General features: G+C 36.0%; 4 protein-coding genes across 7 annotated transcripts in view; 2 read left to right on the top strand and 2 right to left on the bottom strand.

Annotated features, from left to right (window-relative positions):
- The window catches only part of LOC131782506 (stalled ribosome sensor GCN1), a 29599-nt gene extending 25676 nt beyond the window's left edge, over positions 1-3923 (bottom strand). Inside the window, exons 1-9 of the mRNA XM_059099240.2 lie at positions 3897-3923; positions 3697-3802; positions 3080-3143; positions 2347-2405; positions 2081-2153; positions 1331-1538; positions 660-716; positions 354-431; positions 3-71 (exon numbers count right to left, since the gene is read on the bottom strand). Of these exons, the coding sequence (XP_058955223.2) occupies positions 3-71; positions 354-431; positions 660-716; positions 1331-1538; positions 2081-2153; positions 2347-2405; positions 3080-3143; positions 3697-3802; positions 3897-3908 (726 nt within the window). The 5' untranslated portion in view covers positions 3909-3923. The remainder of the gene's footprint in view (positions 1-2; positions 72-353; positions 432-659; positions 717-1330; positions 1539-2080; positions 2154-2346; positions 2406-3079; positions 3144-3696; positions 3803-3896) is intronic.
- Positions 3924-3989: 66 nt separating this feature from the next.
- On the top strand, positions 3990-13041 carry LOC131782551 (nucleoporin 88). Of its 2 annotated transcripts, none has more exons than XM_059099293.2 (16): positions 3990-4252; positions 5169-5338; positions 5706-5831; positions 6215-6508; positions 6959-7142; positions 7318-7513; positions 8165-8263; positions 8760-8832; positions 8990-9094; positions 9324-9386; positions 9731-9826; positions 10257-10382; positions 10946-11092; positions 11503-11629; positions 12445-12554; positions 12900-13041. In XM_059099293.2, the coding sequence occupies exons 1-16, from the start codon at positions 3995-3997 to the stop codon at positions 12961-12963; spliced, it is 2238 nt and encodes a 745-aa protein (XP_058955276.2). In that variant the 5' UTR covers positions 3990-3994; the 3' UTR covers positions 12964-13041. The 2 variants fall into 2 exon arrangements, with proteins under 2 accessions (XP_058955276.2, XP_066018730.1); XM_066162633.1 differs by having other exon boundaries at positions 4150-4252; positions 5251-5338.
- Positions 13042-13630: 589 nt separating this feature from the next.
- On the bottom strand, positions 13631-15033 carry LOC131782554 (uncharacterized). The gene is made up of 3 exons (XM_059099299.2): positions 14690-15033; positions 14340-14493; positions 13631-13840 (listed from the first exon to the last, which is right to left on the bottom strand). Exons 1-3 carry the CDS (start codon positions 14923-14925, stop codon positions 13634-13636), a joined length of 597 nt encoding a protein of 198 aa, XP_058955282.1. The 5' UTR covers positions 14926-15033; the 3' UTR covers positions 13631-13633.
- A 231-nt stretch (positions 15034-15264) lies between these two features.
- LOC131782553 (phosphatidylserine decarboxylase proenzyme, mitochondrial) lies at positions 15265-24467 on the top strand. Of its 3 annotated transcripts, none has more exons than XM_059099295.2 (6): positions 15265-15658; positions 20984-21156; positions 21259-21495; positions 21683-21935; positions 22142-22302; positions 22706-24467. In XM_059099295.2, exons 1-6 carry the CDS (start codon positions 15436-15438, stop codon positions 22943-22945), a joined length of 1287 nt encoding a protein of 428 aa, XP_058955278.1. In that variant the 5' UTR covers positions 15265-15435; the 3' UTR covers positions 22946-24467. The 3 variants fall into 3 exon arrangements, with proteins under 3 accessions (XP_058955278.1, XP_058955280.1, XP_058955281.1); XM_059099297.2 differs by lacking the exon at positions 15265-15658 and adding an exon at positions 18589-18989; XM_059099298.2 differs by lacking the exon at positions 15265-15658 and adding an exon at positions 20040-20746.
- Positions 24468-24473: the final 6 nt, after the last annotated feature.

The following is a 24473-nucleotide window of genomic DNA, read 5'->3' as shown; positions in this document are numbered from 1 at the left end:
ACCAGGACATGATGGGAGGGTCTTGTCTTGCTATTGATCACAGCTTTCACGTACATTTCCAGCAATGTTTTCTGCTCAAAAAAGACATTATAACATTATTACCCTTAACACCCTAACATCAGAATGCACATTCTCCATACTGTTCTCCATACATTTCCTAAGATGCTAACAAGGAGAATTTGTTTCACAATCAAGAGCTTCTTTGTTTGGTGATCATTTCCTTTATTTTTGTGCCCTTGATGTGCGATTCAGGGGTGATATTGTAAGGAGAGCATAAAAAATAATATGCTAGTAACTCTGAGGGGTAGAAAGGGTAATATGGATAATGGTGAACATTTCTTGTTCTATCTTACCTTAAATTTACCTATTGTTTCAACATCTTTATTTTTGGTGCAAAAATTAAATAGCAGTCCAGTCAAGCAACAGTTTTCCTGAAAAAGAACAAAATCAGATTGTGGAAAAAAGTGTTTGTAACAACTCAATCTAATAGTCTAAATGGAGGGAATTTTTCATCGCTGGACTTTATTGACTCATAATATCATCAAAATCAAAATATCTTATGTTGTACAACAGGTCATAGAAAATCTACCAACACAGAGAAGAAAATACTATACTGCATTTTAATTTATCTCATTGCAATGTACCATATGAAGGTTTACCTGTGATGCCTCCAATTTGCTGATGGCTTCTGCATATTTAAATGTGATTCCTGGAACCTGGAAAAATATGTCAAAAAAAATACATAAAATAGTGCTCACACATTCATGGTAGATAACCCTTTAATGAAAGGGCAAGAGTATATCAAGCCAACTAAAACAGGATCATGAATTTCACATCTCTTCATGCCAGACAACAAATACTCAGTAAGAGCATCACATTATCAAACCAAATATTCTGTGCTTTGCCTTGGGCCAAGTTGACACTTGCTGTTTGTTGTGGTAAAGGTAATATGGGGTTGTTCCTCTTTTTCTCAACTAATTAAACCTTAACTCCCAGAGGTAATCAACATGTAACTTCTCCCAATAACATCCATTAATTATTCAGTAAACAGTAATGAGAATACTCAAAGGTAATAGGTTAACACTATTTTCTTGATCCAACACTTAATTCTCATTACTAATTAACAGGGGGGTGTGTAGCAGCTGGAGGGGAGAATTAATAATCAGATCTTGAGAGTGAAGGGATTAAAAAGAGTAATCTGGCATCATCTCTTTTCAATCAAGTTATGTTCTAAGCCTTGCCCTGTGACTTTCAAAGTTGCATCCAAAATGATAAGACAAAGAAAAACATAGTCTATCTGAGAATCACAAGCCAGCTTTCAATACTGTACCTCTCTCCAGACTCTGTATAATTTTTTCTTTCCTGCTTCACAAACACAAGCTGTTCCAGCAGACAGAACTCCATGCAGTGCCAGACATTGAACCTGTACCAGTCTGATCCATTGTGCATCCTTACACAATTCAGTCTTGCTGTAGACATGTCTGGCAAGGACACATGACCAACACAAAAGAACAAGATTTGAACCACTGTTCACATAACTGCAACAAATCCACAAAAACAGATTTAAAAGTTAATTTTACAAACAGCAACAGCATTATAAGTTGTACAAGCTTAGAATAAAACAAAATAACTACTACCTCTGGGACATTCATTTCAAGTTTCAAAATACCATTAAAGTCTGCCTGCATCAAGCAAGCACCAAAGATCCCTTTACAAGTTCAAATAAAGCAATTATTTGAATGTCTGAATGTTCACTGTTTGTACAGTCAAATGAAAAAAGTGTATTATTCCACACCTAATGAGAATTGACCTTTAAAGATCATAGTGTCTCAGAATTTCTTGAAAATATATAAATCTCTCAAACTTTTGAAGAGAGAAACCTTCAATGAGGACAAAATCAAATTCAAGAAAATGGAGCTCGTAAAGGAAAATTCAATACTTGTTGTCCAAAATTTAAAAAATCTATGTCGGCTATGACTTACAGGTTCAGCCAGCACATTGTGGTATAATCAGTTAACTCAAAATCTCCTTGGATAAGTACTTGATTTTTTTAAAGTTTAAATCCAAGAAAAATTCTTACCTTGGCGCTGATGAGGTTATATGTTTTTCAACATCAGAAAACACCATACAAAAATATTTGACAGCATTCACACCTAATTAAAAAAGAAGGGTTTGTGATTTCAATTCAAATTCAAAACTGATACAAAAGATATAACCAACTTCAAACATGAAAAACATAAAACAGACAAAAATTGCTATGATGATGGTATATACTGGTAAATTGCAAAATATACTGAGTTCAACAAAAATCATGCATCACCAAACTCTGAGCCCAATATCACCTACTTTGCTTTTCTGCCAACACTCTAAGGACTTCTTCAACCCCTCTTCTAGACTGGTTATCTCTATAAAGAGAGGTAATTACTAATTTTAAATTTTAAACATTTGACATTCAAATCTAAACTTGAAATTATTAAAAATAATACATTTCATTCAGAAATTTACATTTGTGGTCAGCCCTCCATACCTTTTAGTGACCACTGAGTTTATTGCAAAGTCGAAAATGTAAAGAACAGAGAGAACAATGTTTACATGTACTACTGATTCTTGTCTGCAGAGTATGGTAGATGCACTTGCAATTTTTTCCCTTTTCACCATACAATTTCACATGCGAGAATAGCCTTTGCATCCTTACAGCTCTGCCACACTTTGCACAAAGGATAATGGAGAAATCTAGAAACTGTCTAAATTACTATTCCATAACAAACAAAAAAACTGTTAGTAACTATAATGAAGGGCTAATGCTCTAAATATCAACTTTTAACTATTGTAAAATTTTCAAAGTTTCACTCACAGGCTAACACAAGGAGTAAGTCATTTCTTCAGAACTCATTATTTTCTATAAAACACAGGTAATCGTTTCTGGAGAAATACACATCAACAACATTTAAATTGCCATCCAGGAGATAAGTGTCGACAAAACAAACTGCTCTATCCACCAGATGGAGATTTATCCAGTGGATGGTGTTATCCACCCTTTGAATAATCAGACCCTGGCCTTGTAAAGGTTATCAATTACCTGTAACGATGTTGTGTTAAAAATATCAACTTGATCACTGCTTTTACTCCAGCCTCAGAAAAATCTACAAAATCAAATAGCAAGAATTTTGATAAGGAGGAGCGAAACAATAGTGAAATGAGGCAATGATCAACATCATTTGATCAATTCCATCTCCTTTGGTCCGCAGGATCCCTCTCCAGTACCCCCACCGGACCATCTTGGGTAGGTGTTACGCCAAATCAATGCAAAACCCCAAATAGAATCTTCCCAAGGAGGAAGGTGTTCACTAGAAAATGCATGGCTTCGACGAGTACTTGAGATTTCATCGATGTTAGCCCAAACAAAACCTTTAGGTTCCTCATCATAATATATCTGAGTGACAACAACCGCCGCTGCCACCTCCCCCCCCCTCTCCCGTCCCAAAATAATTCAACTGGACCTATGGCACCACGTGAATATTCGACCAGTACGTTCTAAGTTTCCAAAGCAATTAACAAATCACGCAATAATTAAGTTATTTTCCCCGACATTCAAGATAACATTTCAATATTTATCACAACACTCGTGAATATTTAAGATCGATCATTTTTCTGTACATACATAGTTCACTGAAATTACAACAAATTGTAGCATACCCTGTTTCTGGATGCAAGGCAATAGAAGTTCCTCACAAACGTGTCGCCTTTCCTTCGTACTGGAACTTGTGATCTTGTTGACGCATTTCTTTAAGATTTCAATCACCTATAAAAAGTAATATATAAACCGTAAAAAACATGTGGGCATCCGGGATATCAGCAGTAAACGGGAAAAAAATTAGAAACTCTCCAAACTTTACCTCGGCCGCCATCTTGGCCACGTACTTTTTGAGCCCACAATCCATTTGCTACGAGTTAAGAGTTACTTCATGTAAGTCTTAAGGTAACAGGCAAGGACATGGCGGCAAAAATGCACTCGGATGTGAGTCGAAAGTGGCAAACTGATTTGCCTAAACACCCAGTTTTCCGAGAGCTCTCTGCAAGGGTTGGTGAAGGAAATTCAAGAGAAAGAGAGGAATCGCCGGAAAGGACATCAAAAAACATTTTAATAGAAAATGATGGTGAAATATTTTTATGGAATTCCTCGAACACTCGTGTTCTGACAGCTAATCTGAAAAACTTACATTTTGAAAAAGTACGGTCTGCTAAGTTCCAAGTAAGTTGATAAATCTCTAAGATTCTATAGGGTTGACTGACTGATTAGCTAATTGAATTACCGAGTGACTGTTAATTAACTGAGTGAACTAGTGACAGACAATGGGTTACTGACTTACTAATTGGATTGAACGATTGATAGTTTTACTGGTTGCTGGGATGATTGAGTGATGGATAAAAAGATTGACTGATAGTCTGATTGGTTTGTCGAGTAATTGATTGATAGATTGACTGATATTTTGATTGGTAAGTAGAGTGATTGATAGACAGAATTATTGACTGATTTAATGATTAAGTAGTTGGACAGCAAGACTGATCAATTGCCAGATTTAACCTCTGATTGATTCTTTGATCAATTAATTGATAATATCATTGACTGATTAAATGGTTAACTGATTTTTCTCCTTCAACCCTTATGACATGATCTATGAACATGTATTATGACTTAAAATACTTTACTGGTAAGGTCAGAACAAAATCACCCAAATTAAAAAAAAATGTCACAAAATATTTGGCAAGATTTCCATATAATCCTATACTTCATATTGCATATGGTTTTTTGATGAAAGGAGACAATGGCAAAAACAATGGATAAGCTTCGGGACTGGGGTTTTGTTAAGAACAGAATAGAGTGGTATATACTGAAACCTGTCCAAACGTTCCCACACTAGGCCCATTACACCCTAACATCAGTATACATGCATATTCTCCACACTTTCCTTTACTCATTTTTGTGGTATTAACAAGGAGAAATTGTCAGATAATCAATAGCTTTATTAGGTAGTGATCATTTTCATTATTCTCATGACCTTAGTGATAGATTCAGAGTTGATTTCACAAGGAGAAATAAGATGACAGTCACTCTCAGGTGTTAAAAGGTTATAAATGTAAAATCTCTGTTTAAATTTTGTCAACAGTCTTTTGTATGCACTGAGGCTCCTTTATTTGATGTGCATTCCATGCTGTTCAGTGCTTCGTCAAAGTACCTTTTGCTTGTAGGACAAAGAGGAATAATGGTTCTTGAGATGCCAATGAGATGGGGAAAGTTTGCTGCGTATGATGGTGGCAGTGAATCAGTTCTCTGCAGGTACACTGTTTTAGCTGTGAATCTCTGAATTGCTGACCACATAACCATTTAGGTCCAATATGTGAACAGCTGATGAGAATAGACCAACTCATCAGCTACATTGTAGAGGGAGCTGACTTGATTTAAAACCTAATTTTCTTGACTAATTAACATGGAAATTAAAGATAGTTAGAAGAGAGAATCGTCAATCTGATCATGGGAGTGAAAAGTTAAAGTGAAATGTATTATTTTACCCAGAGAGTTCCATTGCTTCATTCAGTTGTGCTTATAAATAACTGGAATGGTCATATAGTTTTTTTTTTTTCAATACTTCCTGCCTCCAGACATGTTATCTTTAATTTACCTGTTCATGAATGATTTGTTTCAGAACAATTCCTATTGATTCAAGATTCTTTGTTACAAATCACAAGTTAAAGGTCCTTGATGTCAAATGGCATCCAGGAAGCCAAACTGATACTCATCTTATGGTGCTTACATCAGACAATAACTTGAGGTATTCTGTGGTTTTAGTTATTGCTTTACACCTAGCATCAGTATGCATATTCTCCATACTGTTCTCAGTAAATTTCTAAAGGTGCTGACGAGGAGAATTGCTTAACAATCAAGAGGCTCTTTAGTTGGTGATCATTTTCTTTATTCTCGTGTCCTAAGTGTGTGATTCAGGGGAGATATTGTTGGGAATAATTAGGTGCTAATCATTCTTAAGGGTCAAAGCATTATTGAAAATCAAATTTTTGTTGATAAAAACTTGATAAATGGACCTCCTTATGGAGGCAGCCTGAGCAGTGGTGTAGTTTATTTTCCTTTTGTCAATTTGTTTTCATTTCATCATCAATTTGGTTTATCTTCCTTTTTACAATCTGTTGTCTTTTACAGACTTTACAACATCCTCAAGCCATCTTTGCCAGAAGAAACCATTTCCTTAGGGGAGTCCTCTTCCCTGACAGCTGAATACAGTCAGAAGTCAATATCTATTGGATCTTCATTGACATTTGCAGCTGCTCTTGGAGAGAAAGCAATTGCATTTGATTTTGCACCAGCTGTTAGAGATACCAACCCAAAAGCAAGACTAAGCTCTAGTGATTCTGAACCAGATGTTGCTTACCCTGTTTTCATTTTGAGAGAAAATGGAGACATCTTTTATCTTCTTCACAGAATCTCTCAGATCCGGTACATAACCCTTTACTTTTCAATAGTAACCAGAACTGTATCAGTAGTTTTATACTTATAAGTCTTGGTAATGCTGACCTCAAATTTCAGCAGTGATACTTCACACAAATAGTCCTTAGAAAGAGAACAAAATTTGCTTCTGAAATTGCTGCACGAAATATTACTTCATTTATATGTAATTCTCTTTCAGTGACCTACATGTATGTATCACTGTATTTTTGTATTGGATCCTTCACTAGAATAGAATAGTTTGCTTTTCCTTCTCCATACCAACCCACCTGCTATTGAGATGGTATTACTTTTGATGTTATCTTTACTTTAAATGTGTTGATATACTTGTGCTGTAATCTGTACTTTTACATATCGTTTTGAGCTGATTTACATGCAAGTTATACTTTTGTGTATTAAGTACCAGTAAGATATGATATCTTATTTCCTCCATTTTAACAGGCAACAACCAAAAGTTTATGGTCCCGTTACGATGTTCCCTGCAGCAGATGATAATTATGGTCAGGATTCTTGCTCTTTACTGTGTCTTCAGTGTCAACCCCCTGTTATTGCCATGGCAACAGCAAGTGGAAAAATTTATCACTGTATTGCTTTGGAATCTGAAGAATCTGATGATGCAGAGGAGGTATTTTTTGTTCCGCTACATTTTTCAATAAAAACCCTGTGTTTCAACGTTATTAATTGTTTTTTAACTAGTTATTTACTAGGTAGCCATGGTAACTTTATCGTAACTTTAATGAGATGATGATACAAGCATCAAGTTGTATGTCAAAGGTGTTCAAAAATTGATGTATTTTCAGGAAGAAGTCTCCTGGAGCAGACATGAACAGACTCAAACCAATAGCTTTCATGGAAAGCTTTCACTCTTGGTTCATGAATGTGTTGAACTCCAGCTGTCTTTACTGAATGATGGAACAGGATCCCAGTCAGATAGGAGCTCTTCAGAAGAGGAGTCTGATGAAAATGAAAACTTGTTCATTTTGAGACTCCAGCGAGGTACCAGCCCGTGAATTTTTTATAGCAGGGAATACCATGCTTTAGGGGATCTTCTTTAATAACAAATAGCAAACAAGATGTAGGAAGGTGGTGTGGCCAAGTGGTTAGGGCACTGGTCTGTAATCTGGTGGTCCCAGGTTCAAGCCTTCTACCCTGATACTCACTGATTGGTTCTCAGTTGCCCCAAGTTGAACTCCCTGGCTGCACTTAGTATTTAGCTAACCAATCTGCCTTCTGCCAGTTGGAATTTTTAGACACTATGTTTATTCATTCATTTATTTACTTTTTCATATTCGCCCTGAACAAATTAAGTGTACATTCAAGTATACAGACATCTTTCAGTGAAACCATAATAATATAATCAACTTTTTTAGTTAGTAATGATGGAACCTGCCATGAATTTACTCAGGAAACTGAAAAACTTCAGTAGGTAATCTAGAGTTTGTACTTTTCTTGAAAATCCTTGAAAGTGTTGAAATTTCTAGCATCATTTTCTAAGTCTGGAAAGCTGAGGAATTTGAGTGTGGATCACAGAAAGTCATGGAATGTTTTTAGTTGAAAAGAGTGTAGACCCTGTAGTCTTTTGAAGGTAAATATTGTATTATAAACTTGTTGAAGTGGCTCCAAGTCTCAAAATTTGTTTCTCTTCAGATCCAGTGTCTCCTTATCTGTATCATTGTTCTCATATTGCTGGAGTACACACTGTTTCATTGCCTTGGACCAAGAAACTACAGAGATTTTGTGTGCAAGGTAAATTTGGGCAGATGGAAAACTAGTTTGCAGAGTGTTAATAAGCATTTCAAAATCAAGCAGTGTATGTACAAAACATCATTGAAAATACTCTTTACATGTGGAACAGCATCTAAAATATATTTTCTCTGTGACATGAAGAGCTCTAAGATATTGGAAAAATGTCTATGATATGTGCCTACCATATAGAGATAGTGGCATGTGGGGATTTTCAGATTTTTCTTAACCCTTTAAGTCCCACTAGTGACCAAGACAGAATTTCTCCTTACACTATCAATATGATATCAAGCAGACAAGTAATGAGAGTGAAGAAAAATATCAATTAGGGGATTATTGGTTGATCCAATACCAAATTCTCCAAATCAGAATCATATGAATTGTATGGCAGACAGTAAGGAGAATTACTAATGAGATCTTGGGAGTTAAAGGGTTAATGTAAAAAGGTAAATTATTAGTTAACTGAAGCATTTTTTCCCAAATTTTGACTCTTTTCCAGATGATAAGAGTTACTTTGACATTGATGAAGCAGCCACTGTTTATCACATGATATGTACATCACCAACAGCAAGGTATGTAAGGATTTGGTGATAAATAATCATGCTCAGGATTTTTCATGGTGGCTGTATTAACTAAGGCAAGTTGAGAATGCTTATTTTGATGTACGAGTTTATTATGTAAACTTATTTGTCATTATGTTTATCCTTTTTTTTGTACATGCTGTTTCAGTGCACTATCTCCAGTGCTTGGTGTTGGTGTGATAAATAGCAAAATCCTTGGTTCTGCAATACTATGTTTGACCTCAAAGATGGAATGTATTGTTCAACCTTTGAAGTAAGAATTATTGACATATATCTCTGTTTACTGTGAATCAATTATAAAGCGCATTGGTGATCAAAAATATTTCACAAAATTACCCCTTAAATGCAGTAGATAAAATTACTTGTGAAAAGTTTTAGAAAATTTACAGTCATGTTCTTGTCAATGTCAGCTTTACAAACTGGTTTATTCTTTCAGTTTCTTTTGTATTAAAAATAGTTTGGTCTTTGTATTTCCTATTTAGTTTGTTAGATAGACCATATTCCCCTCCAACAACAGATGCAGACCTAGAAACCAGCCATGAAAGGTTAGTTTGTCAGTTTTATGTAAAGATTAAAAGTTTCCTCAATATTTTCTCTCTTCAAATTAGACATTCCTGGGGACCTGAGATCATGGAACATTGTATTTATTAACCCTTTAACCCTAGAGTGATAAGCTCACAATTTCTCCCAACAGTATCATCCCTGAATCAAACATTAAGGTCAAGAGAATAAAGAAAAGGACCACAAGGTCAAAAAGCTCTCGATTATTATGCAAATTCTCCTTATCAGTACCATAGGAAACATGTAAAGAACAGTATGGAGAACTTATAAACTGATGTTAGGATGTGATATCTTACTCATGGGCTTCTTCCTAACTTGTTATTTACAGTGCTGGGCCATCACCAATAAGGCTACTGAATGTTGGATTATTCAAAAGCCAGATTGAGAAAATTCTATTAAGAAACACATCAACACCATTGTTACAGTGAGTGCATAATTATGCCATGAAAATATATACAAAAATAAGACATTTTATTGATAACTAACAATTAATCTATGAACCCTTAAACCCCTTACAGTGACTTGAATCTAATTTCTCCTTGAACAAACTTTAAGGACATAAGAATGAAGGAGATGATCACCAACTAAAGATGCTCTTGATTTTTTTAAAAAATTCTCCTTGTCAGCACTTTAGGAAATGTTTAGAGATTTTGGAGAATATGTATACTGATGTTAGGGTGTAAAGGGTGAATAAGCAACTCAGGTTTTAAAATTATGATGGCCCTCTCCACCCCTCAAATAAGTGTAGTGTTAGAGAGGAATTCTCAGAAGTTTTTCTTGCTCATGTTTGTTTTGTTTTTCCTCTTTGTTTTGTTTTTTATCTTAACTGATATAAAATGGCATTAATCTTACAGGGGTGGTGAAGAATCTGAAAAAATCTCACAGCAAGACCTTTATCAGCTGCTTACACAAGCGCAAGAAATACTAAGAAAACAGTACATTCAAAAACAAAATGAAGCCAGGGAAGAGATAGAAAAAAGGTAAACATTATGCATCACGAGTACTAATAATGTACAGTAATTAAAGAAATTGGTAAGTGCTCCAATTTAAGGCCAATTTTGTTGTTAGACTAGTCCAGTGATTACAAGAGTTGTGGTGAGAGGTATTTAGTATCCAGAAAGGAAGATAATCTTGAGGACAATTTTGGCTGTTAACCCTTAAACTCCTTTAAGTGACTTGGATCTAAGCTCTTCTTACAACATCACTGCTGGATCAAATATTAAGGTCAGGAGAATTAGGAAAAATGATCGGAAACTAAAGCAGCTTGTGATTGTGAAACAAATTCTCCTTGTCAGTATCATAGGAAATGTATAAGGAACAGTGTGGAGAATATAAATTGATGTTAAGGTGTAAATGGTTAAATGAGACAAACAAGAATATCACTTGGAAGACTGTAATCTCAATTATTGGCAACACTGCAGAAATCTGAAATGACATGCAGGATATAAATCATAGGGAGAAAGGGAGAAAGCTATCCAGAAGAAAATCATAATTTTACTGACAGCCATTTATTAAGTACTTAAAATGAAAAAAATTTTTCTAGGATCTCAATCCTAAAAGATCAGAAAGCACAGCAGACCCAAGATTTGAGAAAACTTAAAGATGTCAGCAGCTACCTCAGAGACCAGGCTGAGAAACTGGCAGAAAGACTGGTGGATACTTCAGATAAACATATGCAACTTGTCCAAAGGCAATATCGCATTTGATGATAGGCTAATGTATAATCTACCTTCTTTTGTAAGAAACGTTCTCTAACCAGACACACAATAACACCTCAGGCAAAGAAAAATCCTATTTTTAACCTCCCAAATAGGATACCTCTTTTCTTTGGACACTTTTGGTAGCCCCAAGGCTTTCTGCTAAGATCCAACTGCACCATGTACCGGTACTGTTTGTTTGAAGTGCTGTAATCAATTAGTTTCATGGTGTTGAAACTATCTGTCATTAGAATTTTCATAGGTTGAAGTAACCTCAAAATTCCCTTCCAAATCACCTATTTCTAATAAGAAAGTTAAATGAACATGGGTTGCTATCTGATTTCAATGATTTTGTGCTCAACAGTTATCATGCCTAGTGTAAGAACTATCATATTGTTTGCAGACTGGAAGCTCTCTACCGCTATGCTCACCATGGCATTCCAGTTCTCTCCTGTGCTGAGACTAAAATGAAAGAAGAGTTAGAGGACATTGAAAAATTTTTGAGGTTTCACAAGGACTCTTTAGAACAGGTAAGACTGTTTCAAGCTGAATTCATACTTCATTGATTGTCCAATAAATTCTAACAGTTTGTCAGTGTGCCAAAATTGGCAATATAAACTATGAAATGTGAGCCATGTTGGTGTACCAAGTCAGTCCAGTTGATTTGAACACTTCTCCTAAAATAACACCAAACACTTTCTTTTGTTCTAATAAATGTCTGAAGTGCTATCAAATTCAGAAACGTTCCATTTTTAATTTAAGAGGAAGTAGCATGTTATTTCTATTATCATAACTTCATACAATTGACACAAATTAATTTTGTTGCAGAATCTGTTTCTTTGAATACAGGACATTTCGCACTAAAGACTTTTCGCCAACCCTCAATGTCGTTGTTTGTGCGGATATTCCTATAATAAAAAATTATTATTACATTTCGATCTAGTTGAAGTTAGTACCGTTGGATCTTATTGAAAGTGACATGTGAAGGTGAAACGTCTTATCAGTATCACTCAGTATACCTTTTATATTGACGTTTCTCACTTATAATTATTGTGCGAAATGACCACTAAGAATTGTGCGAACGGTCCGAAACTTGTGCTAAAAGTCTTTTGTGCGAAATGACCGGTTACCGTTTCTTTATTTATTGGGGTACAGAGGGAGGGGAGGGGAGTGGGAGTGGTGGGTTGGGGAAGAGCAAAGATTCTTCAAAGCATTTTGCATTGATCACAAAGTTTGTTTCTTATTTTGATTCACAATTATTAATTATATACTGAACATAAGGAAGATTCCATCTGCCTTCTGCTTGGACAGTAAATACCTTAAAGCCAAATGTTTTTGGTTGCAGATTAAATTGAAACATTTCTACTCCAAGAGAAGTCCAAGAAGGTCATCTTCAAAGTCACCATTTGTTAATGCATCACAGCAGAGTAACATTAGGAAAGTGCTGACTGAAGAGTGAGTACACTGCCAGTTAAAATTAATCATAAATCCCTTCCATTGTACATGTATATCATTATATAAATAGGAGCATTAGAAATTTAGCCATGTTTCAAAATTGTTTCCTGTTTGACTCAGCTGTTCCTCAAACCTGCACTGCTTCCTTATTCAAGATCCTTTGTTCTTCCTGCATCTGAATGCTTAGCATATTAACACCTCAACTCGCCACAAACTAGCAACAACTTTCTACTTTGATTTTGAAAATAAATTTGTTTTTATTTCCTGATGATGGAAACGACACACATACATGTAACTTGTAAGCTTTATTTTTACATCATGAAGGCTTTTGCTTATCTTTTGCAGAAGTGAAGCGATTTCTGACCTTGTGAATCAAGTTAAAGAGCTAAAACTTCAAGTTGGACTATAATTTTACAATATTAGTCACAAGATCTTGTCAGAGCTGCAAATAACTTTTCATATAAGAGATTTGGTTGATCAAATGGCTGTTCACACTGTGAATAGCATTTGTGTAAATTGAAGTAGGCTGAGGTGAAGAGAGACATTGTAACTGCTTATCTAAACCTCTAATTTGTAAAATTTTGTGAGTAGTAGTCACCTGTTTTTTGACAAAAAGCAAGCCAGAAATAATTGTAAAGAAGCTTGTCAATAACTTCTATCAGTCTAAACACATTAGCAGTAAAGCCAACTTAACTTAATTGCAGGAATAAACCTGATGCAGTTACTCAGTCCTTTAACCCTTTAACTCCTGTGAGTGACCAAGACAGAATTTCTTGTTAGTTTATTTATATAATATTATGCTGAAAAATGATGAGAATAAAGAAAAATATCAACTATGGGAGTACTGATTGATCCGATACCAAATTCTCCAAACTAACATAATGAGAATCATTTGGCAGACAGTAAGGAGAATTACTTATGAGATCTTGGGAGTTAAAAGGTTAAACATCAACTTTACTACAATGTTTCATCTGTCTAGAATGTTAAATACCTAAAAAACCCCACTATATCCCCCCCCCCTCCTTCACCTCTCTTTCTCTCCTGTACCTCATTATTGGGGTTACACAAATATTCCTATTTCATGTTACAGACACTTTCTTAAGGGGTAGAGATCCACCAATGGATAAGTTGCGAGGTAAATTTTGTTTTTTGATAGATTTGAATGTCCTTTTGTCTTCAGGTTTCGCTGTAGTGTAGAACTTGATAACATCCCTTACAATGTTCATTTCATTTAACTGGAAATTGGGAACCAAAATTCCAAACTCCTCATAACATCTGTTGAGAATCTAGAGGGAAATATCAAAATAGTGATAATCAATAATTGCACAATCATTTTAATTTATTAACAGAACAATATGAAAAACATTCTATACTCATGACTGGCTATAAGATGCCTGAAAATTTTTCAAAAGGTAACACATAAAACACACCACATAAGGGATTAACCTTGCCTCAGTCATTAACCCCTTCACATCCAAGATCTCTTTAGCAATTCTCCATACTTTTAGGTCAGAGGATTTAGTATTGGATCAAATTATAATCTAATTAACATTTGTTAATATTCTCGTCACTTGTGTGCTCAATACTGTATTGATTTTGAAAGGAGAAAGTATGTTTTGCTCACTGCTTGGAGTGAAAGGGTTCATGTTGTAAACCATGTTGTGAAAATATTGTAGCTACTCCCTCAAGGAATATTGCCCTACTTTTCTTTCCTTCAAAGCTGCTAAAATGAACAAAAATAATTACTTACTTTACTTTTCAGGCAGAGTTATTGGTGACACGTACCTTATATTTTAAAACCAAATCTTTAACCGACTGATCTCTCCAATTTTCGTCGTCAGGCATAACTTCTGTGACAATATTTTCTAGTCTTTCCACAATTTCCTGTTTCTTCATGCTGTATACAGCTGGTTTTTCAACTTTTACAAATTGAAAATAACTGAAATGATTGAAAAAGAACATTGACCATTTAAAATCACATAATTCTGGCCACGTTGGGTAGAACTGCGCACAAGACTGACATCCAAAGCTGCAAGAGCATACCAACCCCAACAAGTTTCTAAATCTTGAAAATTGTTCGAGATTTTCTCCAAAGTACATAACTAAATTAATATCCCTCACACGTGCAAAATTACCTCTCGGGTGTTTCATCCTCCTCTTCGGGTGGTCCCTCTCCGAAGACAAATTTTTTCACTCTGTCTAAAATACGGTCTTTTTTTGTTACATCTGTACTTATATAAATTTTATAAACTGTCCTTGAAACACCTCTCAGCTTGGTAAGTCTACCACAACTACCCCTCAGTATGGACGCCATGTTGGATGGTGACCACGATGCTCTACGGTATTGGCAGAACCTCATCTGTTTACACATGATTCCCGCGTCACGCGTGTGCAATACACCCAAGTTTACACTGGTTCACTTTTAACCAAACTCAAAACTTAAACGTTTGATCTTGATTGTATAAATCAGGAATAAGTAAAAGTGGCAAGAAATGAGTAATTTATGTTATGTCAGACTTCATCCCTTTGAGTCAGAATTTTTCTCTTGAGTCTAGCCTTCTTCGAGAACCTGCACATCGGCTGTAACGTTACAGCTGAGAGCTTTTGTGATTGCGTGATGAGAAAATCGACCAATTAGATCGTATTTCGTGACAACAGAAGCCTTCTATGTAAATATGGGTGTGCTTATCACCATCGGATGCCCCTAGTGCCGGTCTTTGCAAATGTCACCCAACACTCTGAACACCGTGTAGTTCTTCAAAATTCAAATTACACCTATTTCAGGAAACTAGAGTTCAAAAATAAATTCTGTTTAAAGGGAATCACCCACGCGCGTGTGATGCTCAAGCTGTGGGCATAGAGCTGAGAGGGAAAATTTATTATGATATTTTATTCCGAAGATCAAATTGTCATAGATGTGCAGTTTCATTTACGAGTGGACGACTCTCAAGTTACGGCCAGTGATCAAGCATGGATGTCCTTTCTTCTCAATACTCACACCATATTCAGCTTTTTTCTCATAATAATTATCACCAAACTCGGAATTCTTCGATCCGTCAAGATCAAAAGTGTACAAGTTGATATCCAAGTTGTTGACCATCCAGGTAAGATGAAGTCTTTATTATAACTAAACTACAAACCGTATGTTCCCCAAACACAGTTGACATACGTTTTTTTAAATGCACTTCGAAGATTTCAGTGTCTAAATTGAAAGTAAATGTGTTACGTCTCCTCGCGATGTACAAAAAGGATTCGTATGTATGTTTTACAATCGACGACAGTAATAATAAATTCGCCAAGCCCTTTTCCTGACGCGGAGTTAAGCAGATGCAAATTTTTTAATCATACGATGTTAATCTCGACTTTTCATTGGTCGATCATTTTCGCATAGTTATTTGAATGTGCAAAATAAAATAGCATTGGGTGACTCTGATTAAGATTTTGAGAACATGCTTCAAATCAACTATTTTCATGACATTTCTCGTTTAAAGGAAGGCAAAATTTTATTGCGTGACTTAAAAAAAAAAAAGAAAACTAAAGCTAATTGCACGCTTGGAAGAATGTAAATAAAGCTGGTCTTGTGAGAGGTGTGTGCACCTTCTTAAAGCAAACACCATCGTCCATTCAGAAATAAAAACTTTCTGATCACAATCGCCCTTTCGTCACTCAAAGCGAGTTAATGTTTGGAATATTTACACGTTAAATGCAATTAGGAATTTCCAAGTTTGTTCAATATTTTTTGATATGTTAATTTCAGTAACAGACTAACTGATGCGCAGCGAAGTGTGGTTTGCAAATTTTTTAGTAAATCATCAAGGCTATGCCTTTTGTATATTAAACGCAACGACTGTCGAACGGAAAATAGACATTAGGATCCGAAAAAGGAGGAGGGTTTGAATGGGGGTCTGAGGAATGTTTCCTTAAGAAATGTTAAGAAAAAAGGCTAAAATCTACTCATAAAATTCTGATTTTTCTTAACGTTGTGAGGGCAAATATCAACAATGAACATTTAACGGTTAGTCTTCATTAAGAAAGGTAAACACTTTTGTTAAAAATTGTTTACGATATGTCTGCCGCTAACTATGACAGTTACCACACAAAAGGACAAAACTCACGTCCAAGCTTTGACCCTTTGACCCCTACAAAAGATTAGCATCTAATTTCTCCTTACATTATCACCCCTGATTCAAACATTAGGGTCATGAGAATGAAGGAAATGATCACCAACTTAAAAAGCACTTGATTGTTAAACAAATTCTTCTTGTCAGCACCTCATGAAATGGATACAGAACTGTATGGAGAATATGTATACTGATGTTGGGATGATGAGGATCAGAAGGCTACTGTTAGATAAACAAATGCATGAAGTTTGAAAAGAAAAGAAAAGTAAAATGTTACTGTTCATTTTAAGTTAAGCAGAAAAAAAGCGCGTTTGGCCAAAAGCTAAACAGCTGAGTAAAAACAAGTGTTTGTTTTGCCCAGCTGATCTGCTGATCAAACAAAAATTAACATCACTTGAAAGGCAAACAGTATGAAATTTTCAAACTTGACGAGTAGACGCATGGCGAAACATTTAGTTTGTATTTGAAGTTTTTTATGCCTCAACGTTTTACAAAGAGACCAGCTAAATTAAAGTAATTTCAGCTCTGTTGGCCAAAAGTAAAATAAGAAAAATGAACCCTTTAACCCCTAAGAGTGACTAATCACCATCAAATCAAAAATAAGGCTATGAGAACCAAGAAAATAATTCTCAACTTAAGAAGCTCTTGATTATTAAATAAAATACTCCTTGTAAGTTTCTTGGTAACTGTGTAGGGAACAGTGTGGAGAATCTTTACACTTATGTCAGGGTGTAAGGTGTCAAAACCCGCATAAAATAAGAGCACTAAAATTCTTACTTGGAGTCTGCTGAACTGTTTAAGCTCGTCACTTGTGGTTGCTGTGGTCATTATTAATTCAAACAAGTTATTCATCGAACTTGCGCCATGAGTGATATCGTCTCTTATGCAAAAGGCTTCAGTATCGGCATAAACTTATGATCTAATTGGTGAGGTTTTTTATTCAGAGACGGCCTAGGAAGATTTTTCCTTCAAACAGATGGCGTTTGTTTTGCTTTTGTTTACGCCATTAAAAACATGTAAAGCACAAGTATTTGGAAACACATATTGTTTAATCTTTCATTGGCGGCACCTCTTTTCTTTAGGACAATTTTCTTCTCTAAACCACGTTCGTTAGAAAACTTCAATCACTCGCTCGTAAAGCTCGTTAAATATTCCACTCAGTAATACAAAAAGGTAAAGAAGGTTCACTCTTTACTCTGCAAGGCCCTGCTTGGTGTTTAGACGTAAAAACTAGCAGAGAACGCCGCCTTTACTCACAGTCGACATGCCCAAATTGTTCAGATTCTTACATAAGAGCGGTCACAGTCATGGTCACGGTTATGGTCATGGTGTGGTGAGGTAGACAACCAAGTTTGTGAGCACTGCGTGAAATTACTGAGGATTGGGAAATGTTCAACAAAGCATCTCTTTTCACAATTCTTATTTTACGTCCTTGAAACTGCAAACCTCACAGAACCATTTTTCTCTCTAATTGCGATTATTTTTCTGGATATCATAGAAACACTTATGTGAAATGCACCTGAAGTACTTTATTTATATATATATATAAAAAAATTTTTTTTTTTTTAATCTTACCCTTTACCGCATTGCCTTCAATATATTCTCTTGTCACGCCTTACGCAAGAGTTAATCGTCCGTGACCATAAATGCCATTATTCACAGGTTTGTCACATAAAAAATATATCAGTTAGGTACGTATTAATTAAATTAGATACAACCTCCATGGTAGAAAAGATTTTAGGCCCTTATGTTTGAAGCTTTTAAATACTTCACCGAAAAAAACGAGCTTCTTTCGCTGCGTGATTTTCAAATTTCCGTGGCAACGTAATATATTGCATAAGCAGCTGACATTCGCTCGCACGTGCACAGAAGACGGGTATCATTCAGTAGCCAATGAAATCTTAGGAAAAAATTCCCGGATGTAACATACCACCAAAACTATGTAAATGCCGTTCCTTCCTCCTTTCAGTGTGAAAGTACTGAAGGGAGTTGTCGTGTTTGTCGTGAGAGCTATCCGAAAGCTTGTCAATTTTGTGTCTGCAAGGCATAGAAGATTTATAACGACATTACATTAAACGTCCTCGACCGTACTTAATTCTCCTTATCATGCGAGTGCACGCTGATGATGATCTTTCATTTTCCGGCTATCGACAACTGAACGATCTCAGACATGATTCCGCTTGGATAACATCTTGTGTTCTTTATGCCCACTCGGCAATCTGTCTTGTCGTGGTGGTTGCGTTTGCAAGCTACGGTATCGTTTGGCCGGTAAAGGAAAATTCGGATACACTACTACACAAGACAACGAGGAGAGGTACGGGTTAACGAGTCGTCATCCTGGTAATGTACAAATGTTCAACTGAAAATTAGCATTTTGTCATCGCGTCCGCTCGACCGTCGCGGCCAAACCGGTTTCATCGGGTTTGTAACCAGTCGAAGCGGCACGTTTCCAGTCTCCTCCACCAACAATGGAGTGAAACGTCTTATTTGATATAGAAATGGAGTATTTAGAGAGAAAGGCGATCGATTATCTGCTCTTTTGTAGGAAAGTAATGAAGTGTTGTTGTTCAGTTGACCCTGGTGTCTTCTCATCTTCGGTCACATTCCCTAGTGTTGTGAAAGGAATTGGTCTCATTTATTGATCATTTGAAGAATTTTTCCAAGGGTTAGACGAGGGAAGACCTCTTTTCATGAGTAAAATTGTAAGGGCAGAAAATTGACATTTAAATTTCATGGAATCACATTTTCAAGCGAATATTTCGTAATTGTTTACGCTGAAGGTGTTGGGAAATGAGTATGTTGGTGGCTTAAATCATTCTCGCAAATAGTTTAAAAACACAACTAATTTTGCCAGACCAAAGGGTTAGTTGTGAGATTCATATGTCCTTTATATGCATGGTTGAAAGCACTGTGAAATAAATAATTCCAAGCCTGACACAGGGCCCCATTAAAACCAGCCTGTCTGGCTGTGGTGGGTTCACCCTGGAAATATCCATAATAAACAATCATTTCAAGAAGTTGAAAAATACCGCCTGGTGTTATTGTGATAACTGTAGAAAGCAACCTGCAATTTTAGAATCGATAGGGGTTTTGATCGAGTGGTTTCAAAATCGCAATATGGCTTGGTTTCGTGGTCTAGTACATAGTAATTTTCGATTGTCAACAGGTTCCTATCGGAAGTTGGCAGTAGTGTCGTTGAAACACGTTCGAAATTATGTTTATAATTTTCTACTTGAGAAACGAATTTTGTTTGACGAGGAAAGTAGATGTTTTAAAGGGGGAGATAGTCATCCAAATAATGGGATCTTGCCACAACATAGCAAAGTTTTTTTTCATCGAATTTTGCCGTTGGACCGTAAAAGTACTGGGGCGTTTCTCTTAGGGTGTCACGTGAACGGCAAGTTAGCTCTGGTACAAAGTGTATGGAGACTCGTGTGACTATCTGTGAGGCCACCAATAGAAATTAAGTCTTTCATTTAAAAGGTAACCTGGTCAAACATGAGAAACCTCTATTTGTCCCGAAATAGCTTTTGAACCTGATATGTATCTCGTCATGCGGAGATTCGGCTCATCTGACGTGTGGGAATCAACATTTTTCTACTTCGATAGAACTTTCATATTCTCTCTCTTACCGCTAAATTTATGAAAAAAGCGAGAGCAGTAAGCTAGATACCGACGAAATATCACTGGGCACGTGATCAGGGCTGAAAAGGACGTGGCCTAAGCCTCCCTTCCCCTAGGATAAGAGCGAATCCTTCCCATGGGCCTCCGCACGCGTTAACGCTCCAACGTGGATGTCGCGATTTTCAAGTGAAATTTCTCAACGCATTCTGTGACATGTCTTTTCCATTACAAAGAATTAAATTGAGAGAAGAGCAATAGCGTAACTGCATCTGATAACGATGCATAGTATTTTTCGAGGATCAGCGAAGACGCTGTCGTACAATTCCTACTCTATATCCTCGACGATTGTCGGCAAATCGTTTGAAGGAGTGTCGACTCGATTACCTATTCTGTACAGTAAAGTTACAATCCTTGGATTCTATCGTTCGTTTTCGCATTCTCAAAGAGGTAAGGCAATCGGTACACAGAAGGGAGGTTACCTTGCAACTCTGGGAAAGCCATGGCCGAGAGTGCGAGAAACTAATCGATTTTAGTCACATGCCCACGCGAAACCTGTACCCTCTTAACTCCTAGCTAATCTTTACCTTGACGCCTATTGAGCGAACGGAGTCTGATAAATCTTTCGCTGCTCATAATTTTCAAATAAGTTGAGGAGAAATTGAAATTGTTTCTTTTCATCTTCAGGCGCCCGAAGACTTGGAACCGCTGTAAGAAGTTACATGCGAACCCTCCGATGGTTCAGTATCCCAGCGAGTGTTGGCTTCGCTTACGTTTGTTATCAACAATTCTGGCACATCAGGGAGAGAGAAAAACGTAAATTACATGCTGGTGAATCTCTTGAACCTAGTCAATGGCAGGTGAGGTTGCGTAACTGAGACGTCTCTTGGTGTCACGCGAGTTCGAGTTTCACTTAAACGGGTGAATTTTTAGCTAAATTACCCACTTTGTAATCATTTCAGGTTGCATTGTTCAAGAAATTGCCCACAAGAGCTTGTTCACGTGCTTTAGGAGCAGTTTGTGATATTGACTTGCCACCATGGTTACGTAAACCCATCATTGGCTCATATTCGTGGTATTTTGCCTGTAATGTTACTGAAGCTGTAGAGGAAGAAATTGTTAACTATTCAAGTCTCGGAGCCTTCTTCAGAAGACAACTTAAACCTGATGCAAGAAGAATCTGTGATGCAAGTTGTATCGTAAGTGCTCATTTTATTTTATGATTTGTCAGTAGGAAGGTGTCATTTCTTCAAACATTTATTTCCTTTTCATAGGATCTTTTTAAATGGGTCGGTTATAAATTAATGGTCAAACTACAGCTAATTTTCTGGAGCTGGAGGAGTAATCCTGTTTGAAACCTTGTTAAATTTCATTCACTCTTCCTAGGTGAGCCCTGCAGATGGTACTGTTCTGCATTTTGGTGAGGTGCAAAATGACTTAGTGGAACAAGTCAAAGGAATAACTTATTCAATGAAAACTTTCCTTGGACCTAATCAACCATCTGCTTCCACCTACAAAGAACTAGAGTCTAATGACAATAAAAAGCTTTATCACTGTGTTATTTATCTTGGACCCGGTGACTACCACTCCTTTCATTCACCAAGTGAATGGAATGTAAAGCAAAGAAGACATTTTCCAGGTTTGTCATCTTTTCATGCATAGTTCTTTTTCATGATTAGACCAAGAAGGCTAAAGTTTTCACTTAGTAGGGTACAATATTTTCCTGTAGCTAGCCTCATGTGACAACTTACAACACAGTTACCTTTCTTTTAAGAAGGTAAATCTTTCTCTTTGAAAGGAAACCTTCTGTAATTATCATTCTCATTGTTGTTCTCCTTTTTCCAGGAGATTTGTTTTCTGTGCATCCAGGAATAGCTCGTATGGTTGCTGGTCTTTTCAACCACAATGAGCGTGTTGTTCTTACTGGTACATGGAAACATGGATTTTTTAGTTTTACTGCCGTTGGAGCTTACAATGTTGGATCTATCAACCTCAAGTTTGATCAGGTGACAAATTATTCCCTAACTTATGTCTATTTTTGACTTGACCGAGTCCATTCAGTTTATTTCTCTTTTTTTCCTTGTCAGTGTAAACTGAGGCTTAAGTGTATTGCATCTTTATCCCATGGCTAAGGCCTTATCAACTAAAATATAGAGAATACCTCTTTTTGAGCTGCTTACTAGTTAATACATCTTTCAGAAAATGCATCTAGATTTGCATTCCCTTTCTGAAATTAAGAGATGCTAAGTAATTTTTCCTTGGATAAATCGAGCAGTTCTTTGCTTCCATTAATCCTCCACTTTCTTTCAAGCTACACAGAACAAATATTTAGCATTTGTAAAAGATGCAAGGGTGGTGGCAATGACTTTTTTCCATCTTGAACTTAACTATTTCCATATAATTTGACAGGATTTGAAGACAAATTGTCCAGGGAGATATTCAGAAGGATCATTTGATGAGTGTGATTATATTAGTGATGAACCTAATGGAGTATCCCTTGTGCGCGGTGAAAGAATGGGAGCATTTAACCTTGGATCAACAATTGTCCTGATATTTGAAGCCCCCACAGACTTTAAATTTGATGTGCAACCTGGACAGAAACTGAAATATGGTGAACCAGTTGGATCTTCAAGAGAAGATACAGATTAGACAAATTATCAATGTAGCTAATTTTTGAGGTGGAGATACATGTATTTTTGTTTTCTTGGGATATTTAAACATGAGAGCTCTTTCTAAATCTTCTTCTGAAACTTCAAACACTCAAGATTTCCATATACCCAAAAAACATGATCTTAAGAGAAATCTTTTGTCTTACCATTGTTTTCTTTTACCAAATTACTGTGTGCATAATGAAGTATGGGGTTATATGGAAATCTTGTCAATATCTCTATGGTTTAGTTATCATTAAGTTGTTTTTGTGGAGGGCTGTGTTGATTATGTGGACCACACATATTAGCAAGTGGCTGTCTGCTCTTCAAAGAAAGAAACTAATAAAATAATTCAAGTGGAAAAATATCACTTTAAAAAAAAAAACTGCTATTGAAATTAAAAGCAGCTCTAAGGTCTGCAGGTAATTTTATCAATGACATTAACATTTGTCCATGAGACAGCCCATGTTCTGTCAAGGACTAAAATTTAGTGAGTATTGAAAACTCTTGAATTTAATTGTTAGTTTAATTGATTTGGGTGAGCTATATGATCATCTGAATATTTTTCATTGTGGCTTTACAAAATCTTAGTCTTGGTTGTTCAAACACATTCATGCAACTCATTAAATATAAGGATCAAATTCTCTCTGATTTTCAATATGACATGTTTAAAAATCCTGAGAAACTTGTTGAATCTGTACAAAGATTATATGGGAAAAAAATATTTATTATACATAATTTGTTTATAACAAGGGGAACCAATGATAGGTGTGAACTGATCAATCAATTATACTTATTTCACCTATGTTAGGTCCACAATTAGAATTTATTTTTACTAAATGTTTACAAAAAGAAAAAAACATAACATTTTTTTTTTAAGGATTAGACATTTAATCCTACCCCAAAAATTATTGAAAACAAAGTTTGTAAAGCCTGGTCCCATTGGTAGGCAAGGTCAGGTGGAATCATGAAGAGGATTTAGTTTGTGCAACCTTCCATGGACCAGGTGTAGTTTGAGGACTATGTAAGGCTGGAAATGTTTTAAATCCATACTTGCAAGTAAAGTTAACTTGGTTCTGTATGTAATGTCCCAACAATCTGTGGGAATCACCATATACCAATGTTGTTGGTGTTGAAATTTGATAGTAGGAAAGAGACTAAAAGAAACCTTGACAAATTAAAGTAAAGTAAAGGACCCAAAATACAGGAAGTGTCGCATTTTAATAGAAAAAGAGAAAAATTGGAAAAATATGTGCTGCATGCTCCATTTAAAGAGCAAGTATTTTTTCATTCAGACTGGTAAAACTCTCCAATGGTAGCTCAATGTAGTCCACTTTAGTGACACAGTTGTTTCTGAAGATACCTAGACTAGTTTTTACAAAGATGAGAAAGTTACAGAAACAGTTCTGGCAACCATTTAAGAATTTCAATTCTTAGGTCCTGTTGCTTCTTATCACTTGTGTTAAACTCATCCTTCACTGTACTGCTTGAATTGTCAATAAAATGTTCTAAATTTTTCAAAATAGTTC

Source organism: Pocillopora verrucosa, chromosome 2, assembly GCF_036669915.1.
Source record: "Pocillopora verrucosa isolate sample1 chromosome 2, ASM3666991v2, whole genome shotgun sequence".
NCBI classification, from domain to species: Eukaryota; Metazoa; Cnidaria; class Anthozoa; order Scleractinia; family Pocilloporidae; genus Pocillopora; species Pocillopora verrucosa.
Note: the sequence above shows the minus strand (reverse complement) of the source record. Positions and strands in the feature narration are given on the sequence as shown.

Excerpts from the sequence above, each read along its gene's own strand:
- LOC131782551 (XM_059099293.2), top strand. The coding sequence starts at position 3,995 with ATGGCGGCAAAAATGCACTCGGATGTGAGTCGAAAGTGGCAAACTGAT. Across the intron at positions 6,509-6,958 it reads CACAGAATCTCTCAGATCCG|GCAACAACCAAAAGTTTATG; the intron begins GTACATAACCCT and ends CCATTTTAACAG. Across the intron at positions 8,264-8,759 it reads ACAGAGATTTTGTGTGCAAG|ATGATAAGAGTTACTTTGAC; the intron begins GTAAATTTGGGC and ends ACTCTTTTCCAG.
- LOC131782554 (XM_059099299.2), bottom strand. The coding sequence starts at position 14,925 with ATGTGTAAACAGATGAGGTTCTGCCAATACCGTAGAGCATCGTGGTCA. Across the intron at positions 14,494-14,689 it reads GAGGATGAAACACCCGAGAG|TTATTTTCAATTTGTAAAAG; the intron begins GTAATTTTGCAC and ends CAATCATTTCAG. Across the intron at positions 13,841-14,339 it reads ATTTGGTTTTAAAATATAAG|ATTCTCAACAGATGTTATGA; the intron begins GTACGTGTCACC and ends ATTTCCCTCTAG.
- LOC131782553 (XM_059099295.2), top strand. The coding sequence starts at position 15,436 with ATGATATTTTATTCCGAAGATCAAATTGTCATAGATGTGCAGTTTCAT. Across the intron at positions 15,659-20,983 it reads CCAAGTTGTTGACCATCCAG|GCGCCCGAAGACTTGGAACC; the intron begins GTAAGATGAAGT and ends TTTCATCTTCAG. Across the intron at positions 21,157-21,258 it reads TTGAACCTAGTCAATGGCAG|GTTGCATTGTTCAAGAAATT; the intron begins GTGAGGTTGCGT and ends TAATCATTTCAG.